The 20,015-nt window shown below is 46.6% G+C and overlaps 2 protein-coding genes across 3 annotated transcripts in view; one reads left to right on the forward strand and one right to left on the reverse strand.

The window, feature by feature from the left end:
* The window catches only part of LOC308478152 (uncharacterized protein), a 342,007-nt gene that overhangs the window by 205,244 nt on the left and 116,748 nt on the right, over positions 1-20,015 (reverse strand). The window lies entirely within an intron of this gene.
* FGF12 (fibroblast growth factor 12) overlaps positions 1-20,015 on the forward strand; it is a 233,531-nt gene that overhangs the window by 72,281 nt on the left and 141,235 nt on the right. Inside the window, exon 1 of one of the 2 annotated variants that reach the window (XM_081007544.1) lies at positions 18,824-18,922. The exons of the other annotated variant lie outside the window; for it this stretch is intronic. Coding sequence (XP_080863670.1) covers positions 18,835-18,922 — 88 coding nt within the window. The 5' untranslated portion in view covers positions 18,824-18,834. Of the gene's footprint in view, positions 1-18,823; positions 18,923-20,015 lie in introns of those variants that run through there. 2 annotated transcript variants of the gene reach the window in all.

Raw genomic sequence — 20,015 nt, forward strand, 5'->3', positions numbered from 1 at the left:
CTTGTGCCCTCCATCTTCCCCAACATCAGGGTCTTTTCCAGGGAGTCTTCTCTTCTCATGAGGTGGCCAAAGTCTTGGAGCCTCAGCTTCAGGATCTGTCCTTCCAGTGAGCACACAGGACTGATTTCCCTAAGAATGGAGAGGTTTGATCTTCTTGCAGTCCATGGGACTCTCAAGAGTCTCCTCCAGCACCACAATTCAAAAGCATCAATTCTTTGGCGATCAGCCTTCTTTATGGTCCAGCTCTCACTTCCATACATCACTACTGGGAAAACCATAGCTTTTACTATACAGACCTTTGTTGGCAAGATATCCAACCTTTTTTAAAAACCCAAGTCTTTTGCTGTGATTCCCTGCATTGCAGGGGTTGTGCTCGATGACATTTGGGGTTCCCTGCCAACTCTACTGTTGTATGATTCCATAGTCCAAAAATATCTGGAGGGCCCTCGGTTGGAGAAGGCTGAGGCAGGAGGAAGTTTTTGGAATGACTTCAGCGGAAAATTGCGTAACGGGAGACTATCTGTCCTGATATGTTATGATAGGGCATTTATAAATATACACACAAAATACAGCTTGGCAGTTGCAATTAATATGGCCTGCTTTGGGGGATATATGCAACTTCATTTCAGCATCTACTCTGCTGTGGGCTAATTGGGGCTCAGTTGCCTATGCTGGATCTCGCAGACAACAGAAATCGATGGAGTCGCCTTTAGAAATCCTTTGCTGCCACCTGGTGGTTCTGCGTAGGTCTGAGCAAGAAGTCACCATTCACTGTGAAAAGCCGCCTCCTCTGTCAGGTGTAGTTCGTTGGCAAGCAGGAGCACTTTGTTCATGTGCAGGAACAGTCAGCAAACTCATTAGCCAAGCAGCAAAATGATAAGTAATTCAACAAGAAGAAAAAATAATTAGTTAAATTCTTATTTGTTGAGAATTAAAAGCCTTAAAATTCTAAGGGAGTTTTACTCGCTTCTCTTGGGTTCCATATTTCATGGAGTCATAGAACTGTAGGGTTGGAAGGGACCACCAAGGGGTATCTAGTCCAACCCCCCCCCCCAACATTGCAGGAATCACAGCTACAGAATACCTGACAGTGAGTCAGATTGCACAGGTTTATTCTGTTCATTTGTTCAGTTAAGATTATTTAAGAGACCGCCTTTCATAGCTCTCAGGGTAGGTCACTGCACAACTGGGGGGGCCACTGTGAACAAGGTTCCCCATCATGTATCTTGTCTAGAGGCAGGCCAACCAGAAGGGCTGATGACAAGAGAAGAACAGAAGAAGGGCCTGCTGGATCTTTTATTTAACAACAGCAGCAGCAGCAGCAGCAGCAACAACAACAACATATTACTTATACCCTGCCCATCTGGCTGGGTTTCTCCAGCCACTCTGAGCAGCTTCCAACAGGAGATTAAAAATACATTAAAACATCAATCATTAAAAAAAAAACTTCCCTAAAGAGGGCTGCCTTCAGATGTCTTCTAAACATCAGATAGTTATTTATTCCTTTGACATCTGGCGGGAGGGCGTTCCACAGGGCGGGTGCCACTACTGAGAAGGCCCTCTGCCTGGTTCCCTGTAACTTGGCTTCTTGCAGCGAGGGATGTGCCAGAAGGCCCTCAGCGCTGGACCTCAGTGTCCGGGCAGAACGATGGGGATGGAGACGCTCCTTCAGGTCTACCGGGCCAAGGCCATTTAGGGCTTTAAAGGTCAGCACTTTGAATTGTGCTCAGAAACATACTGGGAGCCAGTGTAGGTCTTTCAAGACTGGTGTTATGTGGTCTCGGCAGCCACTCCCAGTCACCAGTTTGGCTGCCGCATTCTGGATTAGTTGTAGTTTCTGGGTCACCTTCAAAGGTAGCCCCACATAGAGCGCATTGCAGTAGTCCAAGCGAGAGATAACTAGAGCATGCACCACTCTGGCGAGACAGTCTGTGGGCAGGAAGGGTCTCAGCCTGTGTACCAGATGGAGCTGGTAGACAGCTGCCCTGGACACAGAATTGACCTGCACCTCCATGGACAGCGGTGAGTTCAAAATGACTTCCAGGCTGCGCACCTGGTCCTTCAGGGGCACAGTTGCCCCATTCAGGTCCAGGGAGTCCCCCACACCCACCCGCCCCCTCTTCCCCAAAAAGAGTACTTCTGTCTTGCCAGGATTTAACCTCAGTCTGTTAGCTGCCATCCATCCTCCAACCAATTCTTATTCTTATTTTATTTCATGATTTTTTTATGCCGCTTGATTGTTTAAAAAAAGCCCCTCAAAGTGGTTTATTTATTTTTTTTTGAAATTTTGCACCCCCCCAAAATGCACCTAGAACAGCAGCCCCTCTGTCCCCCCCATGCTACACCACCGAGGCAGCGGAGGGAACATGAACAAAATTAAGAGTAAAATTCAGGGATGCACAAAGGCCATGTCTCTTTAAGTGACTTAGGAAGTTGGGCAGCGGCAGAGAGATCTGGGCGACTCTCCCTGTTCTTGACAAAGCTTGACTTGCGTGCATGAAAACGGAAATTACTTCAGGAAGCTCCAAGTGTGTCTTGTTTTCCTAGTGCAGCTTATTTGAATGTTTCACTCAGCAGAACATGGGGGGAGGAAAGCTACATCTCTCAGTGGTGCAGGATTCTTAAATACGCCTCTTGCTACTGAAAATTACCAACAGAGCTCTGAGAGTTTGAATCGGTGGATCCCAAACTTGTTTAGGGCACTTCCTCCTTGGTTCCACAAAAAGAAAATAAATCAAAAAGCCCGATTCAGAACAGCAGCTTGCGCAGACCACTCAGGAAGATAATAATGCGTTAGCATTAAAAACAGTAACAGTAACTTGCACGCTTTATTCAAAATCCGATTAAAACTGCTTGGTTTAATCGATGAAGTTAAATCGATGAACAATACCAGCTTATCAAGATCTGAGAGTCATTTGCACCTTCAGAGCCCCTTGCCCCCCCCTCGCCTCTTAGCGCCTCCAGGTAGCCCCACACACCCCAGTGGGCACCATTGGGGGACCACTGGTTTAGACATTTGTTCTTGTTTAGTCGTTTAGTCGTGTCCGCTTCTTCGTGACCCCCTGGACCAGAGCATGCCAGGCACTCCTGTCTTCCACTGCCTCCCGCAGTTTGGTCAAACTCATGTTTGTAGCTTCGAGAACACTGTCCAACCATCTCGTTCTCTGTCGTCCCTTTTCCTTGTGTCCTCCATCTTCCCCAACATCAGGGGTCTTTTCCAGGGAGTCTTCTCTTCTCCTGAGGTGGCCAAAGTCTTGGAGCCTCAGCTTCAGGATCTGTCCTTCCAGTGAGGACTCAGGGCTGATTTCCTTCAGAATGGAGAGGTTGGATCTTCTTGCAGTCCATGGGACTCTCAAGAGTCTCCTCCGCATCCATTCTCCAGCGATCAGCCTTCTTTATGTTCCAGCTCTCACTTCCATACATCACTACTGGGAAAACCATAGCTTTAACTGTACGGACCTTTGTCGGCAAGGTGGTGTCTCTGCTTTTTAAGATTTAAGATTTGTCATTGCTTTTCTCCCAGGAAGCAGGCATCTTTTAATTTCGTGGCTGCTGTCACAATCTGCAGTGATCATGGAGCCCAAGAAAGTAAAATCTCTCACTGTCTCCGTTTCTTCCCCTTCTATTTTCCAGGAGGAGATGGGCCCAGTGGCCATGATCTTCATTTTTTTGATGTTGAGCTTCAGACCATATTTTGCGCTCTCCTCTTTCACCATTATTATTATTATTATTATTATTAATAATACTTTTTATTTATACCCCGCCCTCCCCAGCCAAGGCCGGGCTCAGAGTGGCTTACACGCAATAATAAAAACGAGTTGAATGATTACAACTTAAAAACAAAATTAAAATACAACAATAAAATATCGAAACATTAAAATATTAAAATGTAGCCTCCTCACAGGAGGAGAAGGAAAAAAAGAAAGAAAAATTATTATTATTATTATTATTATTATTATTATTATTATTATTAATTACCATCATGGAGCCTCCATGGTCGGAGGCAGTCTATATCTAGATACCCAGTGCTGGTGGCAAACCACAGAGTGTAGCCGTTCTTGTGCCCCCTGCTTCCAAGCTAGCTGGAAGGCTGTGGCTGGCTGCTCTAGGAAACCCTTTGCTAGACCTTGGGTGCTTCTGCGTGGAGATTTCAGCACATAAGTCAGGCAGGCAAGGCCGCCACTGTACCAGCAGCAACGGCTGGACCAAGAAATGGTTCCATCTCAAGTTGCTGCACCACAAGATCCTGGAGGGGCTACTCAGTCACAGACCTCTCCCCCTCCCCAACTCAGATGCATACTTTAAAGGACGTTGGTGTTGACCTTCCATTTTTGCGTATGCTTTCCTATTCCTGCAAAAAGCTTAGGCATTCATTCCTCCACTTTATCCTCATAGCAGTCTTGTGAGATATGCTAGGCTGGGGGAGAGAGACTCTGGGTCAGGGGTAGGCAACCTAAGGCCCAGGGGCCGGATCTGGCCCAATCGGCTTCTCAATCCGGCCTGAGGACGGTCCGGGAATCAGCGTATTTTTACATGAGTAGAATGTGTCCTTTTATTTAAAATGCATCTCTGGGTTATTTGTGGGGCCAGCCTGGTGTTTTTACATGAGTAGAATGTGTGCTTTTATTTAAAATGCATCTCTGGGTTATTTGTGGGGCATAGGAATTCGTTCATTCCCCCCCCCCAAATATAGTCCAGCCCCCCCCCCCAAGGTCTGAGGGACAGTGGACCGGCCCACGGCTGAAAAAGGTTGCTGAACCCGGCTCTAGGCCACTTCATTTCACGTCTCAGTCAAGATCTCCAGACACTCTAAGCCTGTAACACTCTAACCACTGCACCACACTGCCTCCACTACCTCTCCTTGCTTAGATAGATGCTCATTTGAATTTGCATTTCAAAAAATGCAAGATGCACACCGTTGAGAATGCCTGCTTTGGTGCTTGAGCACTAGCTCAGCTCTGAACTCCCTGCGTGGTCCTAAGCAAGACAAGTCCTTGTTCTGACCAAGAGGCTCTCCAGAATTTCAGACTGGAGCGTGGGCTTCTTCAGAGGTGGCAAAGGAGAGCAGTTGCCTCTCCTTGGATGAATCAAAATAAAACAGCTTTTGTTTTGAAAAGAGAGTAATTCTAGCATTTGTTGAATTTGAGATTCGCAGGCAAAATATGTCATTTCCGTAGGCTCAGAAACCTGTTTGTTTTTTAGCGTCTTGCAAGCCACATGGATTTGTGCCTGTGCAACAATTGCAGCGCATGCGGCTGGATCTCCAGGGCTCTCAAAATGCCAAGGCTGAGTCCCTCTTGATAAGCGATCATCTTTGCTGGGAGCCTTTTATACGTCTGGGGATAAACCTCTTATGCGATCAAGGCTACAGATGTCTTCCTTCCCTCAATCCACTTTAGGGAGTTAAGGAGAGGCGGAGGCAGCGGCTTGGCTCTCCTCCCTCTCCTGCCCTCTGCTTTGCACTGGGACTGTGCACCAGGCCTGGAAGGAACTGGTCCTCCTCGTGAGTAGGGCTGGGAAGGAGGTTGCAGTGCATGCCAGGAATGGGTGTGGAAACAGGCCTAGAAGTTAGATTTATGAAGGATCTGAGACAGTTGTCTGGAAAGGGAAGCCATACTTGACCCATGAGGCTCAGATGCGATGATACCAGCTCAGTCAACATCTGCAAGAGCATCGTGGGTCATTTGACAACGGTGAGAAACTGAGTCTTTAGTGTCATCAACCTGGTCCTGTGGAACTCTCTGACACTGGAGATTCAGTGGGAACCTTCTGTGCCAAACTTTTAAATGCCTGCCTATGCCAGCAATTAAGAATTAATCCTTTCACAATGGAAGGTGACTACTGGCTGGTGAGCTTGATGTCAATACCAGGAAAGGTCCCAGAACAGATAACTCAGCAGTCTGCGAACACTTAGAAAAGGATGCTGTGATTACTAAAGACCCCAGTATGAGTTTCTCAAAAAAAAGTCCAGCTCTGAGGGCCTTCTGGCAGTTCCCTCGCTGCGAGAAGCCAAGTTACAGGGAAGCAGGCAGAGGGCCTTCTCGGTGGTGGCACCCGCCCTGTGGAACGCCCTCCCATCAGATGTCAAAGAGAACAACAACTACCAGAGTTTTAGAAGACATCTGAAGGCAGCCCTGTTTAGGGAAGCTTTTAATGTTTAATAGACTATTGTATTTTAATATTCTGCTGGAAGCTGCCCAGAGTGGCTGGGGAAACACAGCCAGATGAGCGGGGTATAAATAAATTATTATTATTATTATTATTATTATTATTATTATTATTATTATTATTTCATACCAGATGAATCTCATTTCTTTTTCTCTATTTTTGGTAGTGTTACAAGCCTGGTGGCTCAGGAGAATGCAGTGGACATAATGTATCTTGATTTCAGTAGGGCTTTGGGCAATGTTGCCCGTGATATTCTTGTGAGGGAGCTTGTAAATTGTAGGCTGGGCGAGGTAACTGTTGGGTGGATTTGTAGCTGGTTGACTGACCGAACCCAAAGAGTGGTCATTATTGGTTCCTTGTCATCCCCTGTGAAATACTGACAAGTGGGGGGCCGCAGGGTTCTGTCCTGGGCCCATTGTTGTTCATTGTCTTTATAAATGACTTGGGTGAAGGAACTGAGGGGATGCAGATGGCAGCAAACTGGAAGAGGTATCTAATGCCACCAAATACAGAACTGGGATTCAAATTGGAGAACTGGGTCCTTAGGAGGGACAGTTGAAGGAGTCAGGTATGTTTAGCCTGGAGAAGAGGAGACTGAGAGGAGAAATGATAGCCACCTTTCCTATCTCAAGGGCTGTTACATGAAAGATGGAGCAAGCTAGTTTTCTGCTGTTCCAGAGGGTAGGACTCGAACCCATGGCTTCAAGTTACAAGAAGGGAGATTCCAACTGAACAAGAGCTGTTCGACAGTGAAAGCTTTCAACTTTGTAGGCAGGTGGTGGACTCTCCTTCCTTGGAGGTTTTGAAGCAGAGGTTGGGTGGCCATCTGCCATGGACGCTTTAGTTGAGATGCCTGCATTGCAGAGGGTTGGACTAGATGACCCCTGGGTAATCTGGGGAATAGATGGCCTCTTGGGTAGAACTGCCTTCCTGTGTCAATCCATATGCACTTGACTAAGCAGGATAGTGCCATGTATAGCTTCCTCTCCCTCCCAATAAAGAGATTATATATTCAGTGACACAATAACAGAACCTCTTGCTGGCTATTGTTCCCTATTGAAGGAGAATTACATGAAAATGATGTACAGATGGTACACGACACCAGTGCAGTTAGGGAAAATGTACAAAACTAGTTCAAATATATGTTGGAAGTGTAAGGAAAAGGAGGGGACATTTTATCACATGTGGTGGGATTGTAAGGCAATTAAATTTTTTTGGGAAATGATATACAACGAATTGAAGAAAATGTTCCATTTAACATTTGTTTAAAAACCTGAAGCATTTTTATTAGGGATTGTAGGGAAAGATCTGCCAAAAAAGCTGAAAAACATCTTCATGTATGCGACAACGGCCGCGAGAGTTTTAATAGCACAAGGATGGAAGACTGAAGAAACACCAACTAAAGAATCATGGCAAGAAAAATTGATGGACTATTGAGAACTGGCAAAATTGACATATAAGCTACGGGACAAGGATAACTGTGACTTTAAAGATGAATGGGAACCCTTTACAAAGTATTTGAAGATGCAACAAAGCAAACTGGACTCCTTGGCTGGTTTTGAATAAACATTCACAAACTTTTTATTGATAACAATCAGCTAAATAGTTTGAGGATCTATACAACTGTGTAACATGCAGAAAATAGCATTTTTAGAGAAACCAAAGACTGGAACTGAGGGAAGTCGGGGGTGGGGGTGGGAGGAAAAATAGGGGGGAACTAAGGATGATATGTTTCTGGATAATATGTTTGTTTTAATTTTGAACAAAAAAGTTATAAAAAAAAAAGAACCTCTTGCTGGCTGACCTGCAGGATAGGGCCCTTGTGTCTCGCAGGATAACAGCGCAGCCTCCTTGCCCAGCCCTTTGCACTCTTTCCTTGCAGGGTGCCTAGAACTGGAAAACGGGTGCTATAAAAAGGACACATCAAAAGCTTTCCATGATAAATCGCTGAATTTGTTTCCAAAAAGCTCAGGCTGGTTTTTTTCCCTTCTTCTTATTTTAATCAGCAGCATCTATTTAAAATCCATAATCCACCCCAAACATAACCTTGTCTCTGTTCTGTGCCAGGGCAACTTAATTTAATAGCTGGGAAACATGACAAGCTGCTCCCTACAACTCTTCTCTCCACCCACCTCCCCTCAGTCTCTCCGGGAATAAAAAGATTATGCAGGGCATGGAGAACAGGAAAGAGCAAAGTTTTTACCCCTCTCGTGGCAGCAGAACATGTGGACTTCCAGTGAAGCTGAATGCTGGAAGATGGAGGACAAAGGAAAGTCCTTCTTGATGCAGTTCATAGTTAAACTACAGAACTCATTCATGCAGAAGGCAGTGATGGCTTTAATAATAATTTATAATAATAATTTATTATTTATACCCTGCCCATCTGGCTGGGTTTCCCCAGCTACTCTGGGTGGCTTCCAACAAAGGGTTAAAAATACATTAAAACAGGTGAAATTGGATTGTTAACAGGTGAAAATCCAAAGTTATAATATATTAAGTTTAAAGATTAAGACAAAAACAAAGAGGGAAAGGAATTGCTGAATTAACTAATAGAACTGGAATACAAAAAAGGGAGGTGTGAGGAGGTCAGGGAAGCAAGGAAATGAAATGTAAGGCATGGAAAGATTGATGTGTTTTTTAAGTGTTTTTTATCTTTTTTCTGTATTTTGCATTTTTTTCTTTTCTATTTCTTTTTCTTTTCTCTCTCTTTTTATTTATGTAATCTTTTCTTTGAAACTTTAATAAATATCATTTTTTTAAAAAAAATACATTAAAACATCAATCATTAAAAATCTCCCTAAACAGAGCTGTCTTCTAAACATAGATAGTTGTTTATTTCTTTGACATCTGATGGGAGGGGGCCACCACCGAGAAGGCCCGTTGCCTGGTTCCCTGTAACTTTGCTTCTTGTAGGGAGGGAACAGCCAGAAGGCCCTTGGAGCTGGACCTCAGTGTCTGGGCTGAACGATGGGGGTGGAGACGCTCCTTCTGGGCCGAGGCCGTTTAGGGCTTTAAAGGTCAGCAGCAACAATTTGAGCTGTGTTTGGAAACGTACTGCAGGTCTTTCAAGACCGGTGTTATGTCCTTCAAAAGAGGACTGGACAAATTCATGGAGGACGAGGGGGCTATCAATGGCTACCAACCACAATGGTTGTGTCCTGCCTCCTCTGTCAGAGGCCAGCAATGCTTCTGAATGCCAATTGCTGGGAAAGGCAGGAGTGGAGAGGGCTTTTGTGTTCGGATGCTGGTTTCCCAGCCACTGTGAAAACAGAATGCAGGACCAGATGGCCCACTGGCCTGATCCAGCAGGCTCTTGTTGTGAGCAGCCTTTGCTCCTGTTTGCTGATGTTGGTATTGCTTGTTTAAAACTGGGAAGCCTAGATTTTGTACTTGCTGCAAGGACTCACTGGCAGGCCAGGGACTTGACCGCTTCTGCAGAGGACTTTTGCACATTTTTGGCATGGAGGAAATGGCAAAGGTTAGGCTTGCAGCCAAGATCTGAGCCGAATCCAACCCTCTTTCCCAGCCCTTTCCCTTCCTGCCAGCAACACAGAGCCTTCCTTTGCCCAGGTCCCATCACAGAGCCAAACCATCCTTCTCAAAGCTGCACTGTTAGTCACTGATGCCTTTGCCACGAGCACCGATGAATGTTTGTGGACATCCCGTGACATCACAACAGTGCACCCAGTGGCAAACTGAGTCAAGGTGATTTTTCAGGGAGGCAAGAGCCATTTTTAGAAATGATTTTAAGGTAGCTAGCAAGACCAGCTTAACATTAGCATGTGGTTCCAAGGGGGTGGGGAGGAAACATGATTGCCTGGGTGTGGGGAGGGTGAAATATTTTAACACTTGATACCTGCTGAGGAATCATCCTTACTCTGGGAGTTTTCAGCAGGTGGAAGCCCATGGGAGGGGAATTATTTGTAGGGCTAAATATTTTTCATGAATAAATACCTTCCAGACACCATTGCTATATATATATATATATGTTACAAAAGGTGGAGATTCCATCCTAAGCCCTGTATCTGCTTCAAAAGTTCCAGACCTGGAGTGGAAGAGGAAGGATACCTGCAGACCAGGAAATATGTTGAGTCCAGTGTTTCCCAGACTTTTGGGGGCCAACTCCCCCTTGGTTCCATAAACTCACCCCCAGTGATCCCTAACATATAAAAAGCATTGTTCAAAATAGTGGTTTGCACAGCCCGCTAAGGAAGATAATAACACAACAAGATTCAAAATAGGGACAATTAATTGCTCATTTATCCAAAATCCAATTCACAGAATTATAGAACTGCCATGGGTAGGCAACCTAAGGCCCAGGGGCCAGATGCGGCCCAATTGCCTTCTCAATCTGGTCTGCAGATGGTCCGGGAATCAGTGTGTTTTTATATGAGTAGAATGTGTGCTTTGATTTAAAATGCATCTCTGGGTTATTTGTGGGGCATAGGAATTCGTTCATTTTATTTTTTCCCCAAAATATAGTCTGGCCCTCCACAAGGTCTGAGGGACAGTGGGCCGGCCGCCTGCTGAAAAAGTTTGCTGACCCTGCCTAGTCCAACCCCCTGCAATAAGACTATTTAGTTTAATTAATTCAACCAAGTGGATGCACTTGACCCAGTCGTATTGGCTTTTCAGACTCTGATACAGTGGTACCTCGGGTTACATACGCTTCAGGTTACATATGCTTCAGGTTACAGACTCCACTAACCCAGAAATATTACCTCGGGTTAAGAACTTTGCTTCAGGATGAGAACAGAAATCATTCTCCGGTGGCACGGTGGCAGCAGGAGGCCCCATTAGCTAAAGTGGTGCTTCAGGTTAAGAACAGTTTCTGGTTAAGAACAGACCTCCGGAACGAATTAAGTTCTTAACCCGAGGTACCACTGTAGTCATTTACACCTTCAAGACTTCCCCCTTGTCTGTTAGCACCCCCAAGTAATACCACTGACCTCTGGAAGTCACATAATTGTAGAGTTAGAAGGGATCTCAAGGGTCATCTAGCTCAACCCCCTGCAATGCAATGAGAAAATGAAGCATCCATGTCAGATGGCCACCCAACCTCTGCTTGAAAACCTCCAAGGAAGGAGAGTCAACCACCTCCCGAGGAAGTCCATTCCAGTGACAAATAGCTCAGAAAGTTCTTCTTGATGTTTAGTTGGAATCTCCTTTCTTATAATTTGAATCTGTCAGTTTGGGTCTTACCCTCCGGAGTAGGAGAAAATAAGCTGGTTCCAGTTACAGATGGGTAGCCGTGTTGGTCTGCCATAGTCAAAGTAAAAAAATTCCTTCCTGTAGCACCTTAAAGACCAACTAAGTTAGTTCTTGGTATAAGCTTTCGTGTGCATGCACACTTCTTCAGAATCTGAAGTGTGTATCTGAAGAAGTGTGCATGCACACGAAAGCTTATACCAAGAACTAACTTAGTTGGTCTTTAAGGTGCTACAGGAAGGAATTTTTTTACATAAGCTGGTTCCATCTTCCATGTGACAGCCCTTGAGATATTTGAACATAATACCTCCTCTGTCTAGTGATGTATGGAAGTGAGAGCTGGACCATAAAGAAGGCTGATCGCCGAAGAATTGATGCTTTTGAATTATGGTGCTGGAGGAGACTCTTGAGAGTCCCATGGACTGCAAGAAGAGCAAACCTCTCCATTCTGAAGGAAATCAGCCCTGAGTGCTCACTGGAAGGACAGATCCTGAAGCTGAGGCTCCAGTACATTGGCCACCTCATGAGAAGAGAAGATTCCCTGGAAAAGACCCTGATGTTGGGAAAGATGGAGGGCACAAGGAGAAGGGGACGACAGAGGACGAGATGGTGGGACAGTGTTCTCGAAGCTACCAGCATGAGTTTGACCAAACTGCGGGAGGCAGTGGAAGACAGGAGTGCCTGGCGTGCTCTGGTCCAGGGGGTCACGAAGAGTCCTACACAACTAAATGACTAAACAACAACAACCTCCCATATCTCCTCTTTCCCAGACTAAAGATACCCAACTCCCTCATCCCTTGGTTTCCAGACCCTTGATCATCCTGGTTGCCCTCCTCTGCCCACGTTCCAACTTGTCAACATGCTTCTTAAATTGTGGCGCCCAGAACTGGACACAGTGTTCCATCCAGGTGTGGTCTGACCAAGGCCAGAGTGTCTCACAAGTCCAGATTGCGGACTGTGCTTTTTGCTCCCTGCCTTCTATGAAATGTCAGCGTAGTGATTCATCTCTGGGACTGGAGCTGTTTTCTCACCTGCAGGAGCAGAGGCTGCCAGTGTTCGAAGCAACAATCATTATCGTGCCCGTGGCTCCCTTGGGGGGGGGGAGCAGCACCTGGGGCCTGTGGGTTGGCAGATGGAAAACTCCGGAAGCTTTGCAGCATTTCTGATAATAACTGGGGACAGGCAGCGTGTGCAGGCGAGCTCAAACTAGCCACAGGCAGTCACGGAAAACGGACTCCTGTTAGTGGCTGCCCCAGTCCACATCTTCTGTGCGATATAGGATCCTGATGGAGGTGTATTAAATGAGGCATGCGGTGCAGAACATATTTCACAATACTGGGGTGTGTGTGTGTGTGTGTGTGTGTGTGTACCAGGGGTTCCTATAGGGAGCAGTGGGATTACTTAGGGGAGCACTAAGAGGCAAGGCGGCGGCACGGGTGCTGGTGAAGGTGCGTCCTTCTGAGCACATGGATCGCTGATTTATGATTGACCCAGTCAGAGGCTTGAGTGAAATGCCTTCATCGCTTCCTGTTTAAACTTTCTGCTCTTGCTGCTTTCAAAGCTATTGCCTTGGTCCTGACATTTGTATTTACGGTTCTGAGTTGTCACAAAGTAGCCAGCCATTGGTAACAGCTATTGATTTTCTTATGAATTAGTTGCCATACATCTGTGGTAGGTGAAGGTGAAGGTTTGTGCATGTTTGGTGAGTAGTTTTATATATTTAATTATTTTATGCTACAGATTTCCTTCACACTTACATTTCCATAGCATGTATTTATTTTTTTGTGCACCAATGAAACACACTTGTGCCTATAAAGTTGCATTTTTGGGGAACCCATAGCTGTAAATTGGATTTTGAATAAATGCACAATTAAATTTTACTGTTTTGAATTTTGTCATTGTTATGAACCTCCTTAGTAGGTGGTGCAAACAGCTATTCTGAATAACAGTTTTTATAGGGTAGGGGGCACTACAAATGGTTTTATGGAACCAGGGGGGCAGTGGCCATAATTAGTTTGGGAACCACTAGCCTAGACAATGAAGCATGAAGTGCATGTGGAACTCCCTACCACAGGATGCAGTAATGACTATCAACCTGAACAGCTTAATGTCAGAAAGTTCTTGCTGAAGTTTAGTCAGAATCACCTTTCTTGTAACTTGAAGCCATTGGTTCGAGTCCTACCCTCCAGAGCAGGAGAAAACAAACATTCTCCCTTTTCCATGGGGCAGCCCTTTAGATATTTGAAGGTGGCCATCATATGTCCTCTCAGTCTTCTCTTTTCCAGGCTCAAAATACCCAGCTCCTTCAACCGTTCCTCATAAGGCTTGGTTTCCAGGCCCTTGATCATCTTGGTCGCCCCCCTCTACACACTTTCCAGCTTGTCAACACCCTTCTTAAATTATGGCACCCAGAATTGGACACAGTATTCTAGGTGTGTTTTGACCAAGGCAGAATAGAGTGGCATTATTACTTCTCTTGATCTGGACACTAGACTTCTGTGGATGCAGCCTAGAATAAAGTGTAAAGGGAACCCTGACCATTAGGTCCAGTCGGGACCGACTCTGGGGTTGCAGCGCTCATCTCACTTTATTGGCCGAGGGAGCCAGCATACAGTTTCCGGGTCATGTGGCCAGCATGACTAAGCCGCTTCTGGTGAACCAGAGCAGTGCACGGAAACGCCGTCTACCTTCCCGCTGGAGCGGTACCTATTTATCTTCTTGCACTTTGATGTGCTTTTGAACTGCTAGGTTGGTACGAGCTGGGACCAAACAATGGGAGCTCACCCCGTTGCGGGGATTCGAACTACTGACCTTCTGATCGGCAAGTCCTCGGCTCTGTGGTTTAGCCCACAGCGCCACCTGCATCCCGCAGCCTAGAATAGCATTAGCCTTTTTTGCTGCTGCACCACACTGCTGACTTATGTGAAGCTTGGGGTCCACCAAGACCCCGAGATCCTTTTCACATGTACTGCATATGATCCCAACGGCCAGCTGTGGGTCAATGAAACCTCTGGGCTTGGACTGCTCCTGTTCCTTTCCCTTGCCTGCCCTCCAGCAAGGCGGTCTGTGTTGCTATTCTGTGTGTTCCTGCATCACACCACCCAAGAGCACACCATCGTTAAAGGTCTGTTTCTTCTTTGGCTAAGAGGCTATGTCTGGCAGCTTGTCTCTCACCCTTCTCTTCCTATCCCAGTTCTGGTTTAATCACAGCCCTTCCTCCTTCAGTCTCACAGACCTTCTGCACAACTGCCTGCTCCTTTATTAACGGCCGGTGTTCAGTTCTGTCTGGTTTCATTCACACGTCAGGCATCTTTTAATTTGGATTTTGTTTATCAGTCGCCTATCATCAAATACCTCAAAGCGATCTTGCAGCAATAGGATCAAGAATCAACAACAGCTTCAAAAAAATGGAGGAATCGAGCGATATATAGCCGCACTGGCAGCATATCTCTTCTTTCTCGTATCCAAAAATGCAAGAAGGGCTTTTACACTCACCAGAAGCTCAGCTCTGCTCTCGCTGGTCCTGGAAGGATCCTTTAAAAAAGTCCCATATGCTCAGAGACTTTGTGCCTGTTCATTGGGGGAGATAGGAAGCCCAGAGCACTTGTTCTTTAGATGTCCCTTTTATGAAGAGGCACGAAGTGAGACCATTGATCCCCTGCTGGTGAGGCTCGCTGACCTCCTGGAAAAGCAAAAATTTGACCTTTTCCTGTGAGGCAAAGATCAGAAGACAACCCGGATGGTCACCAGATTCTGTGTACAGATCTGTAGGCGCAGACCATCCCCCGACTCAAACTAGTTCGTTAAGAAAATCCCCAAACTTGGTTCCATGGGTGACTCTCGGCGGTAGCTTATCTTAAAGTTTTAAGTGTCTATTCGCTTATCGCATATATAAATTTATGGTTGTACATAGTTTAAAATGTTTGTTTTCCTTCTGGGACTGTACCCCAAGTGTGTTTTATAAGCTGGTCTCCAACCGTAATAAATTATCTATCCAACAGCTTCAAAATTCTATATATGCAGAGAATTAAAAACAATTTGATATAAAAGGATAATTTCAGAAAGGTTCAAACTGGTGCACCTGTACAACCTGCTGGAACATACAAATGTAAGAGTAGGCTACTGGATCAGGCCAATGGCCCATCTAGTCCGGCGTCATCTTCTCCCAGTGGCCAAAGAACATTATGAACACAAGTTGGTAAAGTTAAGACTTAAATTTTAAACTTTAAGGTTTATTTTATTATAGAAAGATAGGATTAAATTAGTTGAGAATTCTTCTTTATTTTTTATTTTTTTTGAAACATGGGGAAAGGATTTGCTGGGATAATTAATAACTAGAATACAAAGGAAGGGAGGAGGAGGAGGTCTAAGAAAGAAGGTAATGACAGTTAAGGATCTGAAAATAATGAACTTGTTTTGTCTCTTTTTTATTTTTCTTCTGTATCTTTTACTTTTTCATATTTTTATTTTTATCTTCTGTATTTTTATTTTTACTTTTTGTTTTTGTTCTGCTTTTGTGTAAGCTTTGTATTTTTTGAAATTTTAATAAATATCATCTAAAAAAAAAACAAAAACAGGTGCCCATTATGGGAAACCTGCAATCAGGATTCGAACACAAGAGCAACTCTCTCCCTGCCTGTAGTTTCCATTCAGAAGCATTGCTGCCTTTGGAGGTAAAGCAATAGCCATCATGGCTAGGAGCCATCGCTAGCTCTCTCCATGTATTTTGGAGAAGAGGATGCTGGCCTAGAGGGCCCGCTGGCCTGATCCGGCAGGCGCTTCTCATGGTCTTCTGTTCTTGTCCTGCCCAGTGCCTCTGCTGAATTATCGGAAGGCCGTGAGGGCTGCGCATCCGGCCCCCTGCAAGAGTGGGGGTGGTGCTCTGGTGCTGGTCATAAGCTCCTTATCCCTCTCCCATGACCAGCTGTTGAATCCATCGCACAAAAAGCAGATTAGTCTTGCAACAGGCGGCAGGAATAATGCAAATTAACCCAATATTTGCAGCTTTGCCGCTTCTGGGAAACACTTGTGCAGTTTGGACGTGCTGTTGATGGTGACAGTGACAAGCACTTTGCACAACTAATTCTGATCATTGTTTTCATCCCGTTAAAGAGTTTGATTACTTTTTAGCAATTGTATACGATTCTGGCTTTTTTTTGCATTTTATTGGTACTGCTTTGATTTGTGCAAGCCACCCTGCTTACCCTTGTGGGGAAAAGGTGGAATTATAAGCAAATATAATAATCACCACAGAATTGGACTGTGCTTGATGCAAACTGGGGGGGGGGGGTGTCTTTGCAGAGAAGCATTTGGATGGGGGTGGAGATTGAGGGAACCTGCAGGGCTGGTGCACTGAGTAGTGGCTCATGCTCAAGGTTTAACGTATCTTGGGGGAGGTCTGTAGCTCAGTGGTAGCCCACCCTTGCAGGCATCTCCAGAGAGCTGCTGCCAGCCAGTGTTGACAATACTATATGCAGTGCTATTTTTCTAGTAAAGAGGTCTTGGAACGCAATGGCGCCCACAGAAGAGGTGACAGAACTGAGTTCCTGGGGAAAAAGTCCTGGTTGTATAAAGCAGTTTCCTCACTAAGATTTTAGCGTGGCAGCACAGAATTTTAGCGTGGCAGCCCTGTCCTCCACAGTGAGCATCAGACAGGCACCTGTGGTCCTGATGTTTAGACGCTTGCTTAATTCCGCCTTTTAACTGGGGCTTCCCCTGAAAGAGGGAGGGATCCAGCTATGCTGAGGCTTTCAACTGATCTACCTTTCAACCATGTACAGTACTTTGTTCTTGTTTCATGAACATAACCTTGCTGTTGTTTCCATGCTGTTCACCACCACAATATTTTATTTCTTAATTATACCTCTTCTTCTTCTTCTTCTTCTTCTTCTTCTTCTTCTTCTTCTTCTTCTTCTTCTTTTGCAAAAACAAAACAAAACCCTGAAACCACAGGAAACCCTGTGTGCAGGAATTGACTGACTAGTCACTGGTGAGAGACTGGCACTTTGCCCACAGAACCATAGAATTGGAAGGGACCCCCAGAGCCATCTAGTCCAGCCCTCTGCAATGCAGGAATCTTTTTGCCTGACATGGGGCTCTAACCCACAACCCTGAGATTGAGAATCTCATGCTCAGAAGGCACTCTCTCCTGTCCTCCAATTCACATGACTGAACCTGCTGTTCTTTTCTTTTAAAGAAAGAACTCTCGGTGTGTTACCGTTTGAGGTGTTCTTGATTTTCAGGGTACCATGCCTGATTTCATAGACAGTTTGGTAAATTAATTCTCAAGAGTGATAAACGTGTTAAAGAAAAATGAACTCTCGCAGGGAGGGGTTTTCACTGATGTTGCAAAGGCTGGAGACTGAGGCTCGACCGGCTTAAAAAAAAACTTTTAATTTTCTTTATTGATTTATTAACAAAAGTGAAAACAGCGCAAAAAGAAAAAAGAATAAAAAATCTAAACCCTAAAGCGTCACAGCCTGGAAGGACGAAAGTGCAAAGATAGAGGGCAGCTCCTAAGGGATAATAAAGTATTAACTCATACAGGGATTCACTTTACAGATAATGAAGATTGATACAAAATAGTATGAAAATTATTTTCCACCTGTCATTTCCACCATTATTGAGAATATAGGTTCCCCACATTCTTAAAAGGCGGCAGATGCTTTCATGTATGGATGACACTGTGCGTCAGTTTTTGCATATGGAATAAAATCAAACCATATCTATTTAGAAATCGGTCTTTTGAGCCGGGATAGCTTTGCTGTAGACTTGTTGGGACCCAGGAGGGGCTGTAAAGAGTGAGCGAGAATCGCTTCCCAAGTTCCCTGGACTGGGGAGGGAGGAGGGAGAATGGGTGCTCCGGTACCCCCGCCCCCCCCGCCCCCCGTTAAGGTAAGCAGGTGCAGAGGAGGACGGGGATCCAAGCTGGAATGTGTAGAAGAGAGATTTGTCTGTTTGGGCGTGTCTGGGGGGGGGTCTCTTTCTGTCCTTCCCTCCTTTGCATAGACAGCCCCGCTTCGCCACCCGCCCAGTCCAGCCAGTGCCTCGGTTCCAGCAGGAGCGTCTCCCCAGCTGGCCAGCAGGGGGCAGGGCGAAGCCTCCCGGCGCGCCTCCTCCGGGCATTGACGTCCTCCCCCTCCCCCCCCCCCCACTTTCCCTTTCCAGCCAGCCCTGCAAAGTCCCACCAAGTCTTGCCGGAGCAGAGCCGCAACCTCTGGGCGACTCCGGCTCGCGGCTGCCGCTCCCTTCGTCGCCCGGCCGCCTCCATGCGCCCCTCACCCGGACCTCTGGGCTGGCGGGTGATGGGCCGCGCCGCTGCCTGCCAGGAGGGGGGCGGCCAGTAGTTGCTGGAGCGGGGGGAGTGGCTGCTGGTGGTGGGAGGGGGGAGGGAGGGAGGGAGGGGGGCTCGACTTTCCAGGCTTCCAGAGGGAGGGGTCGGCCCCGAAGAGGAACTCGATGAGGATTGTGGGGCTCTTCTGGACCAAAGGCTCGCATATGCTGCAGTGTCTCTGTGGAAGGCGCCTGAGTTCCAGCAGTAGTCCAGGTGGGCGGCCGGATCGCGCCCTCCCCATCTCTCCTGTCCCCCCCCCCCGCACTCCTCTGCCCTCTCCCCTCCCCTGGTCGCTTCCCCTGGTGCTCCGGGCGGGGGTGGGACGCGGAGAGGCGCCGCTGGGCCGCGAGGAGACGGATGAACGGCGGCCACTTAGCCAGGAATATTTATAGGACTTGATCCCTGGAAAGGCGCGCGGCAGGCGAGCGGAGCGCGCTCAGCGGCTGTCCGGGCGACCTCCCGGGCCGCCGCTGCTGCTTCGTTGCGCCCACGCGGAGGAAGGGAAGCGGAGGAGCCGGCAGCGCCGCCGCCGCCGGGGGTCGACCTTGACCGGCCAAAAGGGGAAGCTTCGGCCGCTGGGGAGACGGGAGGTCGCTACTTCGAGGACGGCCGCGGCGCGCTAGGCGCTCTCCGAGGTGCTGAAAGGGTAGTGCTTCGCTCTCCGAGGTGCTGAAAGGGCAGCGTCTGGCCCGGGGTTCTTATAGGATCATAGGAAGCTGCCTTCTCCCAAATCGGAACCAGTGGCAGCAGCAGAAGATCTGTCCCAGCTCTGGCTGGAGAAGCAACTTGTTGAGGAGAGGCTTTCCTGCCTCATATCCTCACCTGCTTAATAGGAGGAATTCATTTACAACTCTGACATGTTCCTAAGGCTCCCCGCCCCAGAGGTGGGTTCAGGGGCCCCAATCATTCAGGCTCTTTCATAAACTGATTTTGGAAGCCTGCCCCCCCCCCCATCCAGATATGTAGCTTTTGTCTATTTGATAAGATTTCTTACGCTAAGCCTTCACCATAAGGTCGCAGGGTAGCGGACAGCAAAGTGAAACAGGTGTGTTTTTCCCAGTTTTTTTTTAAAAAAACAAGTAAATAAAAGAAGTAAAACAATATTTGACAACTGTCTTCAAATATCTGATGGGCTTTCCCATGGCAGAGAGAGCAAGTTTCCTTTCTGCTGCACCAGAGGGTATGGATCTGAACCAATGGGTTCAAATGACAAGGAAGGCGATTCCAATTCAACACCAGGAAGAACTTTCTGAGGGTAAAAAGCTGTGCAATAGCAGAAAAGACTCCATGGAAAGGTGGTGAGGTC

This window comes from Podarcis pityusensis, assembly GCF_964106645.2.
Source record: "Podarcis pityusensis genome assembly, chromosome: 5".
Lineage (NCBI taxonomy): Eukaryota > Metazoa > Chordata > Lepidosauria > Squamata > Lacertidae > Podarcis > Podarcis pityusensis.